Source organism: Typopeltis vanoorti, chromosome 4 (genome assembly GCF_054136105.1).
Source record: "Typopeltis vanoorti isolate ZY-2024b chromosome 4, IOZ_Tvanoo_1.0, whole genome shotgun sequence".
Taxonomy (NCBI): Eukaryota; Metazoa; Arthropoda; class Arachnida; order Uropygi; family Thelyphonidae; genus Typopeltis; species Typopeltis vanoorti.
The window spans coordinates 51,175,656-51,200,518 of NC_143552.1; the positions used below are offsets into that span (position 1 = coordinate 51,175,656).

General features: G+C 35.1%; 1 protein-coding gene across 7 annotated transcripts in view; it reads left to right on the forward strand.

The window, feature by feature from the left end:
- LOC150107294 (cilia- and flagella-associated protein 206) overlaps nucleotides 1–24,863 on the forward strand; it is a 330,352-nt gene that overhangs the window by 209,504 nt on the left and 95,985 nt on the right. For 5 of the 7 annotated variants that reach the window (XM_090391143.1, XM_090391146.1, XM_090391148.1 and 2 more), the window contains 2 exons: nucleotides 259–363; nucleotides 10,964–11,539. In XM_090391143.1, coding sequence (XP_090247269.1) covers nucleotides 259–363; nucleotides 10,964–11,539 — 681 coding nt within the window. The remainder of the gene's footprint in view (nucleotides 1–258; nucleotides 364–10,963; nucleotides 11,540–24,863) is intronic. The other 2 variants (XM_090391149.1, XM_090391147.1) reach the window with 2 other exon arrangements.

Below are 24,863 nucleotides of genomic sequence, written 5' to 3' on the forward strand. Positions count from 1 at the left end.
AAATGTGTACCCACTTTCTACTTAAAATCATCAGGCATACAAATTGCCACAAGGGATTTTGTCTGAATTTGTGGTTGTAATCTTCAGAAATAGTCTTTGTCCTTAGGTTTTGGACACCAGTGTACTTGTATATGCATAAACTGTTTATTCATACATACAGTATGTTATAGAGGTTTTGAATTAATTGCATCATGCTAAAAAATTTAAATTTTTATATAGTTTAACTTGGAGATCCCTTAGTTATTTCTTAAATTTCAGCCCCTTTTTGTTAGTGTAACTCAAGTATGGAGTCTAATACAAGAAGAGGTAGTACTCCTGAGTACATATTCAAGTATTACTAGAAATTTGAGATCTTATGTTGAGGTATGTTGTGAAGATGCTTTCTTTCATTGATATAATAAAACATATTGTTTCTCTAAATATGAGGGTCATTTCAAACATTCTGCATGCATACTTGACATACATGGCCAATGGTTGCTGTAATATTTTCATGTTATTTGTAACCCACTCTCTGAGTAAAAATATCATGTGCTTATTTTTTGTTTCTGTGTTCATATTCTACAAAATAAGACCTTCAAAATGGAGAAAGAATTTCAGGTAAGATTGTATCAATGCATTGACAAACATTCATACATCAAAATTGAAACCAGTTGTGAAAAACTTCCATCTTTGATTCACAGTGCTTTATGTGAAGTTTGTTGATTCAGTCCATTGGATTGTAGTACAATGTCAAAGTGGATGTATACTGTAAAATCTCGATGTAGCTTAAAAATACCAAAGCGGTTTACATCGATTTTTTACATAGGTCAAGTCTCATGAGAACTGTAAATAACCTTGTTTGTTTCTATGTATATTTTGCTAAATATTAATGTAGTTAACCCTGTGCGAAGTGAATGTATTTACTGTTTTAACGTCGAAAACAAAGGCAATGCTTTGCCATCTGAACTTTGCATATAATTATGTGTAAGAGCGCAGGAAAGTTGTTTACTAGTTTTGTGTATGAGAGAAGTGCTTACAAGCTCTGCGCTAACACCTTTAAAGTTAATATCTAAGAATGCCGCTAGGTTTAGAGGTTTCTGCGGCCCAAAAGGACAAGAGAAGTATCAAAGAGGTCCGCTAGTTTTAGACAAGTTCCATGCCCGGCAAAATACGATCAAAAGAATGCACAGAGAAGAACAAAGAGCAGGTCAAACTTAAAGGAAGATGAAAGAGTTATGCCGAATTCTTTGGGGTTTACTACCTTTAGTGCAAGGTCCCAAGATCAGGGAATAAAAGGAAACTGAGCCGAGCATGAGGGGCTTCCAGTTGCCACCAGAGAAGAGTCTAGGTCTTGTTGCTGACAGAGGGGAGTCCAGGTCCAGTTGCCGAGAGAGAAGGAGCAGTTTCTGGCAGAGAACCAGACGTAGTCAAGAGAGCAAAAGGTGAAGCACTGTTACCAAAGAGAGCCAGATCAGTCATCGGCGATTAGTAGCAGAAGTTCCCGAAGTAAGGATCCAGAGGAGAATTTGCTGGATGCTGAAACCTTTTGTATATGTGCTATTCGAGTACTGCAGATTGCAGTCAAAAAGTCCGCTAATATCCCGAAGTGATACCGCTGTAGTATTCCTGAAGAAAGCCTAAAACTCGAGATGAAAGAAAAGCCATAAAGACTTTAGTAAAAGACTCTTGACTGAATGTGCAAAACAGAGCCTCTGTCAGTTACTTCCCTTTGTATATGTATTTTCTCTTATAATCTAGGAGATATGTTGTATATGGACTGTTAAGAATTAGTTTAATAGTAATAAGAAGTGTCTATAAGAGAGTCAATTGGCATGTTAGAAGGTGATATCTAATTTGTAAAAATAATCTCTTTGCGAGTAAACTAGAAGTTTAATAAGTTGAATTTGTAAGCAGAGAGTAAATAAGTTTTAGAGTTAAAGAGATTATTTAGTGTTGAAGTGAAAGGGTTCTAATTTTATGCTAAAGATTTTTTAGATGGGTAGAGAAAGCAATCTCCCTGTCATTTGATTCATGTATAATTTCATATTAATGTAAATAAATGTGTTTTAATTATTTGTTAAAAGAGTACTGCCTGAGCCTTTATTTTACAACTGCACTGTTCCTGAATAAATCGGACTTGTGAGCAGGAAACAACTAAGGCATTAAAAGCGCAGTTTTATTACTTAAGAACCACGACTGTTTATGTAAACTTTGTTGAAGGATTTACGCTAGTAAGAGAGAGAGAGAGAGAGAGATCTACCGGAATTTTATCGAGTCTTATGCCGAATATTTGATATACTGATGGTGCAGTCTGACAAATAAAATTTTCAGTGTTCATAAGCATACGACTAATAAATACGGAAGGTGGATAAACATAATACTCAATAGAGTAAGTGAGAAAGGTTACGAGAGAGAGAAAGCGTACACAGCTAATTAGTATAAAAAATAAAAGAAGCTATATAAATAGAATATAGAATAACAGCATAATAATAATAGCAACTAACAGCATATGTTTACAGTACACCTCACTTCTGTGAAGGGCAGATAAGCATTAAATACAATTTAAGAAGTGGCACATCATTGACAACTATGGATAACATATTGGTGATTATTATCAGCTGCCTGCTGTACGACCAGAACACAATATGAATAAATTACAAGTCAAGCAGATATCTTATCTACATTTGTTTTCAGAAGTCTCATTGAAATTTGAAGAAAAGAAACAGTGCAGACAAGAGAGTCTTGCATCAGCTGACAACATATTAGCAGCTCACAAAGGGACTGCAAAATTACTGCATCAGTGGGACACTGAAGACAGACAGTTTTTAAACAGAATTGTTGCCAAGGATTTTGAACCAGAACAGAAAAATCAGTCCTCACAGCTTAAACATCCAAACTCTTCTCATCCAAAATATGTCAGCATCAACAATCAGAGGTTAAGTTGAAGATAATGGCTTACAATGAAGTGGCTGATACAGTGCCTACAGGGTTAATTGTGATAACATGTTAAGGAGGTCTCTGTAAGGCGTTTTGTGCAAAAATTTCTCAGTGTGTATATACACACGCATAATATGGGATATATAAAACACACACATGTAAAACTTGATGTGTGCAGTTGGAAACCTCATTATGCATGACATTGTCAGGTATATATATGCCATATATTTCATATGAAGCATCTGATTTTATGAAAAATACAGATTTTAGAAAAAATACATATTTTTAATAAAATTTTCTGTATTTTATGAAAAATACAGAAAATATTAATTGAGATTAATACTACCTCATCCCCCATCCTGGACTTCAGACTTTAATCTGTTATCTGCTATTTGAAAGAATCATGTTGCAGAAAACACGACTGCCAATGATGATAAGTCCATTTAAAAAACAAAAAGATTAGTTATATATATATATAATTTTTTTTATATGCGATTCCCACCCACAAAAGATTATTAGTAAATCTGTAGTATATTTGATTTTTTTTCCATTTTTATCAATTTTATATATTTAAAAATTTTTTTTTTTATTTTTCATATTCCAGAAACCCTGCTCTAGAGACTAAACATGGAATTTTTTCAAGCCACTTCAGGTCTCCAATAAGCAGAGTTGTGGTCTAATATTGGGCAATGAAATTAATCTCCTGCCTAAAGACAATCACCAACATCCATGCCCACAGCAAGATTTGAACCTGCGACCTGTTGGTTGGAGAATGGCTACACTAACCACTTAGCTAACCAGGCTGGCACAGTAATAAGGAAGAATTGAGATTATATTGAAGGTTTTTAAATGTATTTTGTTTAATAATTGTTTAGTTTAACAACAGCAACGCAGTATGCAAAATGATTGAAATAACCCTTACATATTGGTTTAAATATCATATTATTATTATCATATATTTTTCAGACATCCATGGCAGATTTTTTTAATACTTTACACTTTTCTGGGTTTTTTTTGCATATTATGGTTTATATGTAATATTTTAAAAAAGCAGTTTACTAAAAACATGATTCGCCCTTATCATAAAAGAAAAGCAAGAGAACCTGAAATCACGTCAGTTATTATTTATGTATTTATTATACAGGGTGTTTCACTTTCCATGAGTTATCGTTTATTACAGACATAATATAAAAAATAGGCGAATGTAATTGTGGTCGTACATACCTTGAGAGATGTCCAACATATCGCATCACAATAAGTGCTGGAAGTGGCCGCCTCCTTCCTGCAGGCACCTGGCAACCTGATACTCCATGTTTGCGAATGGCTCAATTAGCTGAGCATGAGTGATGTCATCAGTTGCAGTGGTGATGTTCTTTTAATTACTGGAGTGCGCATGGCTTATTGACATTGACCTTTCCTTTCAACATGCTTCACAAGAAAAAGTCAGGGGAATGAGATCTGGAAACCTTTGTGGATATATTCTTTTGGTGATTACAACTGGCATAGACCAAAAGGTCTATGCCAGTTCAATATATTGATCTTTGAAGATCACATAATCTCCAAAGGAATATGGCCACCAAAATCTCCAGATCTCAGTCCCCCAGACTTCTTCTTGTGAGGCATGTTGAAGGGAAAGGTCTATGCCAATAAACCACACACACTCCAGTAATTGAAAGCGAGCATCAGTGCTGCAATTGATGACATTAGCCATACTCAGCTAATTGAGACATTCACAAACATGGAGCGCCTGGTTGCCAGGTGTCTGCAGGAAGGAGGCGGCCACTTCCAGCATTTATTGTGTTGCAATATATTAGACATTTCTCAAGATATGTACTACCACAATTATATTTGCCTATTTTGTATATTATGTCTGTAATAAACAATAACTCTGGGTCTCCTATGAGTGAAACACCCTGTGTGATACTACAGGACTGCTAAGCAAACAAAATTGTGCAGAATCACCAACATACAATATTATTGCACTAAAATATTGGTAAGGTCACTTAAAAAGTAAAACTACATAACTGGTAGGAAACCTTCATATAGCATTTTAAGGAATCTGGAGAACCAATAGGGCTTTGTATGTAATGTCTAATCTTCTTGTGGAAATCCATTAGTGCTATAGATACCTGCATGTACTGAACAAATATGGATGGACTGACAATTGGGGATTTAGCCAACCAAATTGTATAAGAATAGAATAATCTTCTTGAAGCAGGCAACATCACGTAGATGATTTAGGCAAACATCAAAATAGGCAAAACAGTGAGACTTATTTGCATCTTTGGTTCCACAGAAGTTCCTATCAAGGAAAAACTGAAGGAATTTTTTCAAGTCCTGAGAGAAGGTGGCTGGCATAAAGAAAAAGGAAAAAATTGATCCTTGTTGGAGACTTAAATAGTAGAGAAGGAAACGTAGTGTGTTTGGGAAATTTGGAGAAGAAAGCAAAGCCAATAATAATGATAAGTACTTCTTGATTTCTGCTCAGGACATGAACTAGTCATTACTAACACCATGTTTCAACATAAAAAAGTACACAGTTCATATGGCAAAATGCACAAGATATAAGAAAAGTCTCATCGACTGTGTTATTGTTGATAGCAATATCTTTGTGCTGCTTCAGGACACAAACGGATACAAGGGATTTAAAATTAGAAGTGATCATTGTTTAGTTTTGAGCAGGATAAAATTGAATATAATATTATGTAAGAAAGATTTCCACAATTAAAAATCTTTCAGAGGTGAATTTTTAACTCAAATATGCAAGTAGTATTCACGAAAATGAAGGAAAATATTTGAAACAAGATATAAACCTTGACAACTCATTTGCAGACTGAAGAAGCAATGATTGATTTAGCTGGACAGGTATGTAAGGAAGTTGTCTAAAATAATAAAAAAATCAGAACTTTCTGGCAGATGCAGAAAGTTATAGAGGCAGTTATAGAAAAGAAGAAAGCATATCAAAAGTTTCTAGCAAGTCAGTAAGCATGTACATAAGAAAGCAAACAGTGTATAAAAAAGTATCTGAACAAAAGTCATGGGAAGACTTTCATAATAATATACAAGATAAATATCAGGAAGGTAGCAAAATATTCTGGGAACTATTGAAAAAGCTTAGAAATCTAGAAAAGAGTACTGTGAAAGGAATAAGAGATGATTCTTTTTACATGTGACATTAAAACTGACGATAAAGATATTCTAGATATCTGGAGTAATTACTTAAAAAGAGAAGGACAGTTGAACTAGATAATATTCAACCAGAAATGTTCAAATATGGAAGTACTGAAGTATCACATTGGCTGCATTGCACAATTCATACTGCCTGGTCACAGAGTCAAACTCCATATTATGGAGGTACACCTCTCATAGTACCTATCTTTAAAAAAAGGAAATAAAACAATGTGAAAATTACAGAGGAATTCCTCTACTGAGTGTTTCAGGTAAGATTTGTGTAAACGTACTTGAGAAGGGGCTAAGAAAAATTCTGGAAAGAGAAACAAGCTCAACAACCAAATGGAATTGTCAGTATCAGGTTTTCACTTTAAGACAAATAATTTCAAAATCATGGGAATGTAACAAAGATCCATATAAGTTTGTAGATCTGGAAAAGGCATTTGTTGAAGGTACAAAAAACAAAGCTGCCCAAAATGATACAATTTTGCTATAGTGAGAGTCAACTGGATTGAATCTTAAATTCAGTGCATTCTGGCAGTATATATATACATTCCACTCACTACCATCTCTATATAGAAAAAAATTCATATCCTCCCTTCCTTGGTCACCACATCCTTACCATCTGCAGATGGTCTCTTCTTTTTCTGCACTCACTCTCCATTCTGTATAATCCTCTCCATATTAATCCTGTAAAATCCCTTTACCAACTTGAACTTATCTATCATATAACCTCTTTTCCATCAATTTACTAAACTATGCATTTATATTTCCTTAGTTGCTCCCCCATAGCCATCATTCCATATTTCTGATATTTCCTTAGTCACTCATCTCTGGATCTTCTTCAGATTTCCTTCATCACAATGGAAGCCATATAACTAAACTTTTGCTCAATAGTCCATATATGGTCTGATCGAGTCTTTGTACTGTGGTATAAGCATCTCTTATCTCTGCTTGTCATTGTCCTTTTGATCTTAGTGGCAAGATGCTGTATTCACAGTTTATGCAGTGTGGAGTTCTTTGAACTTCAGGGCTTCATGATGCATGCTTCCACCCAACAAAGTGCACAACTGAACACTTGTGCACTCCATAATAAGGGCAGAAGTATTCAGTCATGTACTTTGTTGGGTGCCTTTATTAACAGTAAAAACTTCATATCTTTAATTGAATATTCTCTATCATTTCACAGGAAATATCATTTTTAAACATTCAAATTGAAGAAGTTGATTATGTTGTATGCTCTATGAATATACAATATGTACACTTATGCTTTAGCCTGCAGACTTTTGACATTATGATTATTGATGTAAAACTTTCTTCCTGGAAAGTTTTTTTTTCAACTGAAGAGGTATAAATTCTGTCTAAAAACAGCATGATAGAAGAAACATCTTTATGCATTTGATTGCAGAGAAAGTGTGAATTCAATCATTTTATTTTTCTTGCTGGATATACAGTTTTTTTTTTTTTCATCTTCATTAGAATCAGTCTTGTTACCTGTATTCATATGCTTCAAGACATTCTTCTGATTAAAATAATTAGTTCTGAATAAAATAATTAGTTTTTTGAGATTTCAGTCAAGAGAACTATTTCTCTGAATATGCTCTCTCTGTGTCCTTGCCCTATCTTTCTTTCTTTCTGACTTTCTTATCACATAAATGTGGGGAAATTGTAGAATTAAGACTTAATTTCTCTTCTGCAAGAATTTTGGTTTTCTTGACTTTATTGTGGAGAAACAGTAGATAAAGGAGATTATTTAAATTAAGGGGATATTAAATCCCACATTGTTTTAAAACCGAATAAGAAACTCAAAGATTGGAATCAGAGAGTTTCATGCCGAATATAGTAAACTATAAAGTATTTGCGACCACTAGCGTGAGCTAATGCAAGTGACCCTAGTACGTAGTACAATACCGGAGAACTCGCAGCAAAGTCAGTAAAGTTCTGATCGCTATTCTTAGGTATTTTCCATAATGTAAAACACATTTCCTAGGAAATGTATGCTGTTATTACATTATGGTGGGAGGTCACTACTCAGACCGGTTTCAGCCTTTTTTGAGGCTTCATCAGTGAGTAGCTAGACCAAATTAATACCAAAGTGTATAGTGAAAAGAACATATATACACTGTTATATGAGTTTCCAAACAGGTGCAACTATTAAGTTACTTAAATATAAAGAGCTAATAAGCTTCATTTTGGCGAAGCCAACCTTTTCATGGAAAATTTTGAAACAAATGCTTTCAAAAACTATCAAAAAAGTCCAAAGGTTTGGCTACATTATGTAGATGATATTATTATTATTATTATTATTCAGGCCTCTATGGAGTCAAAAGACTCATCGTGGGAGGTCCTTCCTAAGAACATAAAGTCTGTCAAAACTCATCAAGGGGAGGTTCCCCCTAAGAAACACAAAGTCTATCATACCACTCCTTAAACTCATTGACCGTTCTTGCCCTCACCACTATCAGACAATGCATTCCACGGCTCAACCACCCTCCATGCAAAGAAACCACTCCTTACCCTCTTGCTCACAGTTTCCTTTCGTAACTTCCAGGGATGGCCTCTTGTCATCACTCCTTCCCACTGTTCAACCAAGTGAAAGAACTCCCCAGAGTCAACCCTGTAACCACCTCTCAACAGTTTAAAAGTCTCAATCATATCACCTCTCCTTCTTCTATCCGCCAAACTCTGCAGTCCACATTCCCTCAGCCAATTCTCATAACTATCCTTGTACAGTCCTGAGACCATCTTTGTCATCCGTCTTTATATCTTTTCCACAGTTAATTTATCCCCTTCAAATCCAGGGGACCAAATCTGAGAACAATAATCCAAGTGTGGTCTGATCAGAGACTTATACAACTGAATGATAACCCTCTTATCTCTGCAGGTCAGTGTCCTTCTCATAATTGCAGCAATCCTCTGTGTTACCTTCACCACCTTTGCAATATGTCCCCTAAACTTCAGGTTTCTATCAATCATCAACCCCAGATCTCTTGTCTCCTCAACTTCCTCCAGTATAACTCCTCCCATAGAGTATGCAGCATCCCATCGATGTTTCCCAAACCTCAAGACCTTACATTTTGCTGCATTAAACTGACACCCCCATTCATTTGCCCCATCTATCTAGCTTATTCAAATCCTCTTGCAGGGCTACCACATCTGCACTATTACTAATAATCCTTCCCAGCTTCGCATCATCCGCAAACAACTGAATATCCCCTTGCAATCCACTGGCAATGTCATTGATATAAAGGTTAAACAATATAGGTCCTAGTACTGAGCCCTGTGGGACCCCACTTGTAACCTTCTGTCTCCTTGAAACTGCTCCACCATACACAACTCTCTGATACCTATCAGACAGCCAATCCTGAATCCAGTTGACCAATCTGACGTCCAGACCCATGTGTTGCAACTTAAATATCAGCTTATCATGTGGCACCCTGTCAAATGCCTTTGCTAAGTCTAAGAAAATTGCATTTTTGTCATATGGCTGAGAACAGTAGTTGAACTGATTGCTTTTAAAGAGTATCTTAACAATTGGCATCCAAATATAAAATTCACTATAGAACTAGAAGAACATAAAAAATTACCTTTCCTTGATATCTTTATAAAAGTAAATGAAGAGGGGAAAAAAAGTTTATCCTTTTCCATATACAGAAAAATTATCACAACAGGAAGATTTCTTAATGCTGCCTCACACTACCATCCATTGCAAAAAGTTGGCATAATTAAAACCTTGAGAGACAGAGCATACAATATATCTAGCACGCAGATGAAGCGAAATGAAGAATTACACTACCTGACACAGAACCTCACACTTAATGGTTTTGAACCCAAGATAATCAAAAAAATCCTTAATACAGCTCCTGCAACTCCCTTATCAAAACAAGATTTCAAGAACACAATCATGTTGCCATATATCAAGAATGTCACAGACAAATTGGCTACATTGCTCTGCAAGTACAACATAAAAGTGGCTTTTCTTCCTTTACAAAAAATATCAAGATTCTTCCATCCACCAAAACCTCTGCATCATCCCATGAAAAATCAGGCATCTATCAGATTCACTGTTCTTGTGGCATCTGTTATGTAGGCCAGACTGGAAGGTCAGGAGAAATCCACATGGCTGAACATATAAAAGACGTTGAAAAAGTAGGGAACACAAATCAGGCTTAGCATTCCACACAACTACTACTGGCAATCAAGTACTCTGGCAACAGACAAACATGTCATATGTTGATAAGAACTGTTTCACAAGAAAATTTAAAGAAGCTGCAGAAATGCTTAGAATTCCTACACAGTGCAATAAAAATCAAGGCTTGATTTTACATCAAGTGTGGTCTGCCTTCATCAAAAATTTAACTGCCTTGATTATAACATGTGTGAGCCACAGAACGTGGCAACAACTAGCATTGTTCCAACAAGCATACAGTAACGAATGTATCATTTTGTATTTGGGTTCTCAATTAATGAACAGTTATGAAGTCAATAAAACATCTAATGGACTATTAATTATCAATTAATCTTTGGTTGTTGTGTGAAACTTTTATACATCATTACCCCTGATGATCTAAGTGTTATGACAAATGAAACTTGCCTGTTTTTTTATTTTTTATTGTTTAATAAACATGTGGTCTCAATACCAAAACTATCTCCAAAACTCTCTCTTTCTTGAGGCTCTAATGTTTTTTCTGGATATTAAAATTCTGATGTTATAAAAATAAAGTGGACGTATGGTTGCTTTTGCTGAGTAGTAAATATGAAGATTTTATTTAGTTCTAAATTTTTGCTTCTGTGATTGTATTTTTATTAGAATTATTAAAGCTAAAAATACTTAATTCATATTTCTCTCTCTCTATCTCTCTCTCTCTCTCTTAAGAATGCTAGATCATTACTTGACAGAGATGAACTTAAAGAACTATTAGCTAGCATCAAGTTGCCTTCATGTGAAACAGCTCAGAAGATATTTGCAGAAAATTCTGATTTGGATGCTTCTGAAATTCCTGGTGAGATAAAAAGTAAAGGTAACAAATCTATAGTCACTGAAAGAAATTCGGCCGATTCTCTCAAATTATTGTCCAAGAAATCTATAGGTAATACACACAAGTTGGATGATAATTACTTAGATAACAGCAAGGCATCAAAAGTTGAAAATTTTCCTAAGTATGAGGTAACAAAAATTGCACAGAGCAACTCAACTCAAAGTCCATCTCAGAATATGCCTGAAACCATTTTAGTGGATGAAACTGAAAACCATGATTCATCATATGTTAATTCTGTTACACAGGGTCCTGAGATTGAAGTTTCTTTCTCTGAGGAAATGATTTCCACTCAGGATATAGTAGAGCAGGCTAATGAAAATGCAGCAAATGTAACTCAGCTAATTACTGAAAAGAGTGGTATCATATTTCCACATTCTGTAAAAAATTTTGAAGAAATTTCTCTTAAATATCAGGTAAATTTCATTTCTGAATTACAATTAATAGAAAAGTTGCTGACCTTTTCAGTTTTTTTTTATTATTTTTTTATTTTAAATACAATGTTCTCATTGAAATTAAATCAGTTTTATCATATTGAAATGGAGGATATTATGGATTCATCTATATTTTATAGCCAAACATAGAAAGAAAGTGGAGTTTCTAAAATTTACCAGGTGGTAATGAGAACAAAACTAGAATCACGTTGAATAACGTGAAGTTAGAATAACGAAACTAGAAAAATAGAAACTAGAATATGATAGTTTGGCTTGAACTCTGCCCAGCAACCTATATATTTGCCTTTTATTAGTGCATTGATTATAATTTTGATCAAGTTCAAAAAATTTACAAGTCGAAAGGAAGACAAAAATTCATTCAGTGCTATAACTATGTCAGAAGGTTAAATTCGTTATAAAGTGATCTCTCGGTGGGTACATAATAAAATATTGAGCTATAGAGCTGACAAGCTTATATTTATCTTACATAAGATATTATGATATAAAATATTAGACACTGTGAAGGTTTCATAAAAATAAGTTGACCAGACACCCACCGGCATTTACGAGTTGCCCTAGCATGGACTATTTAGAAAACATGAATGCTGCCCAGGCGTCCATTTATTTGATATCTAATTAGCCCATTTTTGATAAGGTTTCACTGGCCTGAAACCAGCTCCACTCAGTGACAGGCTCACACCACCACTGAGGAACCACTCATATTTTAGGTAAAAGCACCCACTGACACAGCCCTGCCAGAAAATGCCAATCCCAAAGACTCAAATCCCAAAGACTCTCTCAAAGCAAAACTTCCCCGAAATCTTAAGCTCCCTCAGTGGGACAAGACCCCACCTGGAAGAAACCTTAAGAGAGTAAAAACTCTCAGTACTAAGGAACTTGAAATATCAGAGAGGTGTATTTTTCATAAGTGAACTCTCGGTTGGTGCATGAAAGTATTGGATGCCTGGGCAGCGTTCATGTTTTCTAAATGGTCTGCGCTAGGGCAACTCGTAAATTCCAGTAGGTGTATTCAGGGGCGTGCTGGCACAGTGTGCAATATGTGCGATGCACACAGGCACCAAAGATTTCAGGCGAGGAGAAAATACTTAAAAAAATATTATTCATTAATTATATCAAAATAAATTACATTTTTGTTTAAATTTTAATTATATTTTATAGATTTGTCTTAAACAAATTATTTATAATCACTTATTTGTTATTATTCCTTAAGATCTCATTTTATTCTGATCCTAGTTCTAACAGTTTAGCGTAAACAAGTAAATTGTAAAAAAAAACAAATAAAAACCTGATAGTTAATGACACTGTGAATATCAATCATGAAACTATTGGTTTCTTTAATATAGTACAAGAGTTATATAAATTTTTTTCCTCTTCTGTTTACTGACAGAATATTTTAACTACTCATGTAACTGATTTAACCTTAAAGCCATTATCTGAAACACGGTGGTCAGGCAGAATTGATGCCATAAAACCTCTTTATAAATATTTACCTGAAGTGTATGATGTTTTATTTAAAATTTGTAATGACTTTTCAAAACTTGACAAACAATCCAAATATCAGGCAAAATGTCTAGGTGAAAAAATTGCTACATTTACATTTATTTGTTGTATTGGAGTTTGGTATGATATTTTAAATAAAGTGAATTTTGTCAGCAAAATACTGAAGTCTTTATCTATGAATGTCCAACTTGCTTTAAATGCATTGAATGATCTAAATCAATTTTTAAATGATTATAGGTCTGATGAAACTTTCAAAGAAATTGTAGAAAGCTCAAAATTAATTGCAGCAAAATTTGATGCAGAATCTGTATTTTGTAGTAGTAGACCACTAAGGCAACGTAAAAAGACAACACAATTAGATTATGAACATGAAAATGAAAATATAGTAGATCCTGAAATTTCATTTAAAGTAAATTTTTTTCTCTGCATAATAGATCAAATATGAGAATCTTTGCAGGAAAGATTTACTTTATTAAAAGAACATATGAATTCATTTCAGTTTTTATATTTGTTAAGTACTTTACAAAATAAAGAATATTTATTATCTTGTTGTAAAAAGTTACAACAAAAATTAACACTAAGAATCATTCATACATTGACGCAGATGATTTATGCAAAGAAATTTTACACTGTCAACCATTTATTTCTAATTTTAAAAATACCAGATAATTTCCGAAAGATCAGAAATATATTATCAATAGAAAAAATATAAAATATTCAAACGACTTAATCATTTATCCAAACTTTGCAATTGCTCTTCGGATTCTTTTGTCATTACCGGTATCTGTAGCATCTGCGGAATGGTCCTTTTCTAAACTTAAAATTATTAAAAACTACTTGCACTCCACGATGGTACAGGACAGACTTTCAAATCTTGCCATTATATCAATAGAGTCAGATATTTTGGATCAACTTGATATACATGATATTATTCGAGAATTTTCATTAATGAAAACTAGAAAAGTTCAATTCACTAAGTGATTTTTCTTTCTGTTTAAATATTTATTTACCTATTTCTTTACCCAGTAATGTTTAATATGTTCGTATTTTATATACTTGTAAATTTATCTTTTCTTATTTACACCTGTACAAATGACAAAGTGATATTCTTGCCAAATAAAATATAGTTAGTTTAATTTTGTACCAAAAAATATTTAATATTTTTGTTTTTATAAAACTGTAAGTTTATCTGTTAATTTACATAAAACTATATAAGGTGCAATTCACAAATGATTTTCTTGCCAAATAACATAAATTACTTTTTTTTTTTTCCAATTATTTTTATTGTTTTTGTTTTTGTACCCTTCTTGTATGTTTATTGTTTTTTATACATTTTTTTGTAATTTCTGCTTGTTGTTTAATAAATTTATAATTAATATATTTTGTATTTCATTTTTACTCACTGATATGTTTTCATAAAGTGATTTTTTATTGGGGAGAGGGGTATAGGGGTGCCAACTAAAGTTTTGCACACAGGTGCCAGATACTACTGGCGTGCCCCTGAATGTATTCCCGTAAGCTCTCTGGTTAACTTATTTTTATGAAACTTTCATAGTTTCTACATTCGGCTTTGAAATAATGCTGGATCTAATATCCACTTGATTTTTATAATTTTGCGTCACTGAAATGAAGCCTTTTGGCTCTTTATTTTAGTAAATATTACAGACATCTAAAATTTATGGCAAAATATGAAAACAAAAGTATGAAGTGTAGGAAAATTTTCTTACTTTTGAAAATTTACTAGACAGCTTATGAGAAGGTAATGTTCTTACAAACTCTCTGATAAATTTTTGAAACTTTTATGTGTTTTTTTTTTCTACATTTGGCTATAAAATAGGGATGGATCTATAATATCCTCTGAAAGTTTCATAAGGTAAGTTGACTAGATAGCTTACGGGAATACATTCCTTGGCATTTACAAGTTGCCTTAGTATGGACCACATAGAAGACATAGGTACCGCCCAAGTGTCTATATATTCGTCTTTTATTGGTCCATTTTGATAAGGTTTCACTGAACCTGACAGCTGTTTTGAACTGGTTGGTTCTCCTCAGAGATCAGGTAGAAACCTTAAGAGAGCAAAAACTCTTGTTCAGTACTAAGGAACCTGAAATGCCAGAGAGATGTATTTTCCATAAGCGAATTCTCGGTCGGTGCGTAAAAGTAATCACTAAAATAAAGAGCCAGAAGGCTTCACTGGTTGGCTTCACAACTGGTTGGTTCTCTGAGGAGAACCAACCAGTTGTGAACCCAACCAGTGAAGCCTTCTGGCTCTTTATTTTAGTGATTACTTTTACGCACCGACCGAGAATTCGCTTATGGAAAATACATCTCTCTGGCATTTCAGGTTCCTTAGTACTGAACAAGAGTTTTTGCTCTCTTAAGGTTTCTACCTGATCTCTGAGGAGAACCAACCAGTTCAAAACAGCTGTCAGGTCAGTGAAACCTTATCAAAATGGACCAATAAAAGGCAAATATATAGACACTTGGGCAGTACCTATGTCTTCTATGTGATCCATACTAAAGTAACTCGTGAATGCCAAGGAATGTATTCCTGTAAGCTCTCTGGTCAACTTACCTTATGGAACTTTTATAGTTTCTACATTTGGTTTTGAAATAATGCTGGATCCGATATCCACTTGACTTATATAATTATATGAACAGTTAATAGTGATAACTTCCCAAAACTTGGATATTGGCACACGGTTTGATCAGCTCAGGTTCAGACGATTTCTTAATTTCAAGGAAGCAACAATCAAATTTGAACTTGCTGAAGTGAAAATATTTTGTCTAGTTCCAAAGAACTCTGTGCCTGGTGTCAGTAGCATGAGAAACAAGGCCAGATTTGTCAGATTCCAAAAAAAGAATTGTAATATAGTTTTGATGTTCTTCAGTTCTAATCAAGGGTCCAAAATAGGAAAGATGACATGAGCAGGGTACTTTATAGACACCTGGTCCATTAGTAAGGATACATTACCGAGAGGTGGTAATGTATCCTTTGTTGATGGTAGAAAGGAAGACAGTTTCTGAGCTGGTTTGAAGGAAGCATATCAACTGAATTCATGAAAAATCCTTGCTGTTTGTTCAGAGGTTCCTTTAAGGTAAGGTATTAAAATTCTTGTTACATTGGATTGTTGTCTGGTAGAAGGATGATAATTATCAATAATTTTTTGAATAATAGTTTTGTTGTATCCATTACATATCAGATTGCACTTAATTTTTTCAGTTCATCTAACAAAAGTGGATCAGAAGAACAGATCGTATGAGCTCTGTGTATGAGTAGGGTTCATATATTTTTGAAAAAAAAATACGGGACATTTTCGGTTTGAATAAACCAACAATTTTTTTTTGCTTCTCTTACTTATGAACATCAGCAAAGGGAAAAGAATTTAATTAATTATAGCAATCTTAAAATTGAACTTTAAATAATACTAAATCATTGATCTTTGCCTGTGATATACTTCTCAGATGACTGTATTTTCTGAAGTAAAGAATGATTGTTTTACCAAGTTATGAAATTCCACACAGTCCTTATTGAAAAACACTTTAACAACGACCATAGCTTTCACAGTTTCTCCAGATAACTATTCTTTTCGTTTGTCCATAAGGAATTTATTCGGGAAAACAGTCTTTCAATACTAGCATTTGTGCCAGGAATGCAGCAGAAGAACTCAACGATCTTCTTCAAATTTATTAATTCATTTACTCTAACACTGTTGAATAATTCATACCAAATTTCTCCTGTAGATTTTGCTTTAATTTCTTCTTTCTTCTCTGTAATTGCCTTTTTCAAGATCAACACCTCATCGAACAGTTCGATTTCATTGATATTTGTGTTTGGGCCGACCTCTTCAATAGTTGTTACACTTTTCTGCACACTTTTCCAACTGAGACTGGCTTCTGGATTCTTCAATAAAATCCAAGACAAACTTTCAAAAGTAAGAGTGTCAGAAGACCATTCTTGGATGTACTCTATACAGGTGTTATAAAATTCATTTTTATAATTACCATAATTCTTCTCAGTGATGAGTCCATCTTCAATTAATGCCTTCAGTAAGGACTGTTCTTTCCTTGTTGCAAAATCATTATCTCGTCTCTGCTGAAGTTTCTCTAAGAGGCTTTACAATAATGGATTTTGCTTCAGCCAGAGTGACTTTCTCACCTTCAATTGCACAAATTGTTGTGCAATTGTGCAGGGTACAAAGACAACCATCGCGTTTTTGAGTGCCCTAACACTGTCTTGTACTCAGTATTTAAAGTCACATAAACCTTTGAGTGTATGCACTCTAACAGTATAGATATAAAAATGCTGATATAATTTTTCAATGACAGCTTGAACGTCCATGGGCAATGTATCAGCTGCACATTGTATAGCATTATTTATGATATGGGATGAACAACCAACTCCTATCAATGTACGATTCAATTTTGATTTCAATTTATGAAAAACATTGTTCTTTCCTCTTCTGGAACTTCTACCAAAATTTGTATTAGTATTATCTGCTGATAATACAAGGCAACAACTTTCTTTTCAATATTCCACTTTGTCACTAGTTGCCATACATATTCTGTAAGTTGGTCTGCAGTTTCACATGGTAAATCTAAAAACTCTAGAACCATAGTTTTGATGGCTCTTCTGGTATGAAGTATTGAACTGGAACTATTTTCAAAGCACCGTGGTTACAACTGCCTATCATTATTGACACATAATTAGCTTTCTCAAGTTCATTTCTGAAAACAGCCATTGCATAAGGTGCTAATACATTCACAATTATAGCTTGAGTCTTCTTTTGACCGCAAGTGAACTTTTTGTCATATAGTTTCCGGATTATTTTCGATGTGCAGTCCATCGAACTGAAACTCTGGTTGTGCATGCATACATGATATGCAAATGTAGCTTCATCAGCAGCAAGATTTCTTTCCATTTCACCCATTGTTTTTTTAGAAAAATAATCTGACACTTTACTACTTACACTTGCATTTTCTGCTAATTTGCATCTCTTCATAGCGATGTGCTGCATGATGTCTGACCGACCGCCGTGTTGTATGCTGAATATTGCATTACATTGTGTACATTTCACTTTCTCGTTGACTTTGCCATCACAATTACATGGTACAGTAAAGGGGTATTCAGTCCTTAGCTTTTCTGTGAGAACACACTTTCTCTTCAGCATTTTAAAGGCATATAAAATAATAAAACTAATTACGTTTCATAACAGATCTGCCTCATATCAAATAAGCCATGCTCAGTTATTACAACGTCCGCTAGTTACACTATTCTCGCAACATGTCAGTATTGTCAATTGATAAGACAATTTTATGATCAATAACTAATATCGATTTCTTGGCAATTACATGTTTTATGTTTAAGAATGGGAATGTTAAACACAAATCCACAAATTACGGGACAATTCTGTGTCCCGAAGAGTTTTATCGGGATGCCAGGACACAAACTCATAATTATTATTATTATTATTAAACAAGACCTCATGGAGTCAAAGACTCATCTAGGAGGTCCTTTTATCTCACACACATCACATCATACTGTGTCTTAAACACACTCAAACTCCTTGCAGACACCACACTCTCAGGCAAGGCATTCCAATCACTCACAACTCTGCACAAAAAAAACCTGCCTCTCACTCCCCTACTCACACCCTCTTTATACAGTTTCCAGGGATGACCTCTGGTTCTCCCCTGATCTCCCACTATTCTCTGTAGAACTTCTTCACCATTGATCCTATAACAACCCCTTACCAACTTGTAAGTCTCTATCATATCTCCCCTCTTCCTTTTCTCCACTAGACTCTGCAAATTACATCTTTCAATCTTTCCTCATACTCGACATTCCAGAGGTCAGAAACTACCTTAGTCAGTCGCCTTTAGACCCTTTCCAACATCTCTTCATCCTTTTGAAAACCAGGTGACCAAATCTAGGCACAATAGTCAATGTGTGGCCTAATCAAAGCCTTATACAATGGAACAAGAATCTCCCTACTTCTACACGTCAGTGTCATCCGCATCATTCCCAGAAGTCTTTGTGTTGTCTTCACAATTTTGGGGATGTGTGCCCTAAATTTTAGATCCTTATCCACTATCACCCCCAGATCTCTTATTTCCTCTACTTCCAACAATATATTCTCACCAAGCATAAATTCTGCATCCCATCTTTGTTTTCCAAATTTTAAAACCTTACATTTTGCAATGTTGAACTCACATCCCCATTTTCGTGCCCAATCACTCAATTTATTCAAGTCTTCTTGCAAGGCCACAACATCTTCACTACACTTTATGGTTCGTCACAACTTTGCATCATCTGTAAACACTGAATATCTCCATCCAAATCTTCGCCAATATCATTAATATACAAGTTAAGTAGTAATGGCCCTAAAACAGACCCCTGAGGCACTCCACTAGTGATTTTCCTTTTCCTGGATATTGCATCCCCATACACAACTTGTTGCTACCTATCAGATAGCCAGTCTCCAATCCAATGCACTAATCTAATATCCAATCCCATCTGCTCTAGTTTGACTGTCAACTTATCATGAGGTACTCTATCAAAAGCTTTTGCGAAATCCAAGTATATTACTGTGTATCCTTCTCCTCTGTCCAAGGAAGCAGTCACTTTATTGTAATAAGTAAGTAGATTACTAAAACATGCCCTCCCTTTAGCAAATCCATGCTGTCCATCAAAGATTATACCATTGTTGTCAACCCAACTCTGGATCCTAGTTCTCACAAGCTTCTCCAACAACTTAACTACGACACTTGATCAAACACAGACAGGCCTATAGTTTGATGCTTGAGTTCTATCACCCCTTTTATTACATGGCACAATCTTGCCCTCCTTCCACTCTTTAGGAACTTGACCAAGTGCAAGACTCATATTAAAAAAATATGTCAAGACAGGTGTCAACTCTCTGGCACATTCCTTCAGTATACGTGGTGATATATTATCAAATCCCACAGCCTTATTTACATCTAGTTTACTGAACTCCCCAAACACCTCTTGCTCACTTACAGTCAGTCTCTCCTCCCCATCATCAACTGCTCCTAATCTCTCCATGAAGTCACATTCACAAGATTGAAAGATCTTTATGAACTGCTCATTAAGTATCTCCACCACACATTCTGCAGCAGCTGTTTTTATACCATTTCCTCCAATCAATGTCATCCTTCCATAATCATTCTTTATTTTGCTGGCTACATATCGAAAGAACTACCTAGGATTCTTTTTGGCTTCATTAGCTAACTTCTGTTCATACCTCTCTTTAGCTACTCTCACCAACCAAGTCACCCTCCTTGCCTGGTCTTTGTAGACCTCATGAAATTGGTTACTTCCACTTCTCTTATGCTGCCTCCACAATGCCCTTTTTCTCTGTATTGCATGCTTGATCTCTTTATTCATCCATCTCACACCTACCTTATTTAACCTTCTCACCCATGGTATACATTTAGACATTGCATCTACTAAATAGTTTTTGAAAATCCCCCAAGCTGCATTGATCTCTTTTCCAGCTAACTCCCCATTCCATGCTACACCTGCAAGCTGTCTCCTGAGCTCTTCATAATCACCCCCCCTTTTAGTTCCACATATACCCTTTTTTCACAGGGGTACTTGCACTGCTGGCAACCACCCAGGTAATCACCTTGTGGTCACTTTCACCAATTGGTGGATGATTTGACACCTCATTGATAATTACATTCTCCGATGAGATGACCAAATTCAAGACCCTTAATCCTCGTGTGCTCTCTGTTACATACTGTCTGAGGTAGTTATCCCTCAAAAACTCAAGAAACTCATTTTCTTTACTTCCAGTTGCTATCTCTTCATTCCAGTCTATATTGCCATAATTAAAATCACCCATAATGATCACCCTTTTCTTATTTGCTTGGCTTATTTGACTATACATTTCACTATCACCACCATCCACATTACCAGGTCTATAACAACATCCCACCAAGTATTCGATTCTATTCACCTCTATCTCACAGCATACTGCCTCAAAACCACTGGCCCTATTTCCCTCTTGCATCTTTATCTTGTATGGACATAACTCTTTCTCTATCATCAATAGCACTCCCCCTCCCTTTTTACCCCTTCTATCCTCACGAAACACATCATACCTTTCTATCTCTATTCCTGTCAGGATGTCGTCCTCATCTAACCATGTCTCACTTATTCCGACAATATCTGGGTGCACAGATGCAATTAGTGCAACCATTTCATCCGCCTTGTTTCTTATACTTCTAGCATTGGTATACAAACACAACAACTCATTTCTGGATCTACAGCTAGTTCCACTGATACCACTCACTCGATGTGATCTCTCCATGCTGGACTGGGGCCATTTCCCTTTCTGCTTCTTCATTTTAGAACCCTTTGCAATTCCATCTGTTTCCTCTTGATCCCTGATCATCCCATTACTTTCCTGCCTACACATGCTCTCACCTCCTCTTGGAGCATCCACCTTTCTCACGCTGTGTACCCCAGTCCACCCTGAGCCTCCCCGTTTCCTTGCTCCTCTTGCACACCCATTCTCTCATTATCTATACTCATACCACTCACTTACCCATTCATTTCCACTTCTTCGGTCTCTCCTGTCTTACTCTCCTGCTCTTCCACATCACTCCCCTCTCGATCTGATTCATTCTCTCTATTTATTTCTAAACTTTCCAGCAGCAGTCTCTCAAAGCGACTCACACCATAACCACTCAAATGCAGTCCATCGCTCCCATACAGCTCACTTCGTCTCTCAAACTCATTCCACACATTAACAAACTGTACTCCCATCTCCTCACACATTTCAGCCAGAATATCATTCATAATCCTTGCTCTCCACCTAATTTCACCACAATCATACCTTGGCAACACACTGACTACCCTTCCTATCACACTCTTCTCTTTTATCTTTCCGGGCAGTCTCCTGACATTCATTTTGACATGTTCTTTGTTCTCTCTCAGATCATTTGTACCAATTAATACAATTAACTCTTTTGCTCGCTCCCGCCTCATATTCAATGCCTCAATCACACTACTCATTTTACCGCCTGGAAAACATACCTTGTGCATTTTATCGTCTAGCACACCTTTAATAATGGAATCGCCATACAACGCCACTCGCTCATCTTTCGTTAACTCTTTCATGCCATCATGATTCATTTTAATAGTTTTGACCTGAATTCTCTTAATTTCATTCCGCATCCATTTCATTTCTTGCTTCATCCAATCCAATTCACCTTCTGAACCTCGCGACACATTCTCTCTATCATTAAATCTTTCTAACTCTCGAACCCCTCTTTTCACTTTCCCTCTCATTAATCCTTCTTTGTTTCCGTACTTTCGGTCCAACATATGTCCAACTTTCACTATCATTCTTCTCACTTTCACTCTCATTTATCTTTCTTTGTTTCCGTACTTTCGGACTAACATGCGCTCAACTTTCGCTATCATTCTTCTCACTTTTACTGTCATTCATCTTTCTTTGGTTCAGTACTTTCATTCCAACATGCGTCCAACTTTCGCTATCATTCATTCTATTTTCGCTATCATTTATTCTTTCGAATTTTTTTACTTGCGATTTCTGCATCACGCCATTTCTACTTTCATTCGTTCTCTCAATTTCGTTTCTTTCCGCCTCACTTTCATCCCTTTTATCATCCGTTACGGTTGCCAAATCGCTCTTTTTCTTTTTTCCTGATTTTTTAACATTTTTTGCCTCTCTTACTCACCATCCTTCTCTTTCAAACGTGTACTCGCGACATAATCGTAATAACACTTTCTGTCATCAATTTCATATTCGCATTCATCAGTTCCTCATTAAGGTCACACTTCACACACACCCTTCTTCCATCCACACTAAACATCCACAAATCATTTATGTAATCGAAGGAATACATATAACAGACCTCACACTTAATGAAACGACTGAAATCTAAATTAAAATCATGGAATGACAATGCCGCCGCCATTTTTTTTTTTTTTTCTCTGCAGGTTACTAGGTCTAATAATAACGATTTCGTAATTTAGTTTAGGCAAGAAAAAATCCCCACACTAATAATATTGGTAGCGTACAACATTTACAGCCGCTCTTACTTAAACAATTATGCATATATACTTAATTATTCCTAGTAAAACTTATCTGAATCAGGAGCTCTTCAAATCGCGTCCGCAGCGCTTGGCTAGTGGGCCAAGCGCTGCGGACGCGATTTGAATATATATTTGAGTAATAAGGGACAGTCTTGTAAAATACGGAACGTATACGAACCCTATGTATGAGACTCTTGATAATACCATTTTTGATGATGAATGATGGTGGGAAGATGAGTGAATGTATCTACCAGTAAAGGTTAGCTTCTGATAAACTGAAAATTCAACATGACCTGTAGGATTACGAATTATTGCAGTATCCAAAATATAGTTGGTTATAGGATTCATGTTTAATAATAAACAGATATGGAAGTACAAGCAGTTTATTTTCTCTAGGAACTGAAGTAATTCTGAAACAGTGTGGGACCAGATTGCAAATATATCATCATAAAAATGTAGATGAGGTAATACACTGTCAAAGAGTTCTTTTTCTAGATGCTCGATGAAATAATCAGCAAGGCTAGTGAGATAGGACTGCCCATTGCTGTTCCTTCTATTTGTTTGTTTGAACAACTTATTATGCCATGTAAAATAGCCTTTGTTGATGGTAAATTTAAATAGATTGACAATGTCTTCTGGATTTTTGATGACCATAGAGATGATGTGAATGGTCTTGATGAATTCGTAACTTCTCAGCAGCAGTGGCATCCCATGATTGTACATTGTCCAATAATTTATTTAATTTATTGATTTGTCTTTTTGCTGGATCCATGCTATACCAGTATCCAAGTTTTGGGAAGTGATTACTGTTAACTGTTCATAGTTTTTTTTTTAATTAATTAATAATTATTTTATTCTTATTTTATTTTATCTACACAGCTTACTTACTACAATTGTTACTTTTTAACTCTAATAATGTAATAACATATTCTTTAGCTGCGACCGAGACATAAGCTAATATATGCATGATTTATGACTTATTACTTTGATTCATCTTTTGAATGTAGTTAATGGTCTATTTCCCTGGTGATGTCCATGTAATGTTGGATGAAATATATTGGAATTTTTGAATAAATTCTATATAATTTTTGTTACATGTGTGACTTATGAAACTTACTTTAAGAAGATATTTTGTTATGTTGCTAGGAAGAGGGGAATGATCATGAGTGAAAGATTCTGGTTAATGAAACAGGTAGTTAGGACCAGGACAGATAATAGAACAAAAGGTTCCTGTGGGTGACTGTTGAATACCATTCATTTTAAAGTATTTCATCCTAGTAAAGCAGGGTTCCCCCCCTCTGGAGTTATGAGGAAGGTTGAAGGATTAAAAGTAAAGTGTATTTAAAATGCTAAACATTCTGGATGTCAGCAAGGCAGTAGGGCTGGTTAAGCTCTTCCTTAGTACATTTTCCTAACATGTCCACTGAGCTAGCTGTTTAATGAAACTGTGCAAATGGAAGCAATCTCTTAAGAGTAGAACAAAGATAAGATAGTCCCATTGCATAAAGGTGATGTTAAATTGAAGGCATGAAACTATTGACCAGTTCATATTTCTTCTGTAGCTGTTAAGATTTTGGGAGAATTTAGTAAATGTTCATATACAGAATTGTTGAGATGAGGCTAAATATTATTTATGAAGGTCAGGGTACTCCTCTTTCAGTAATCTGGTCTTTTATAATAGTGTAACAGGAGTG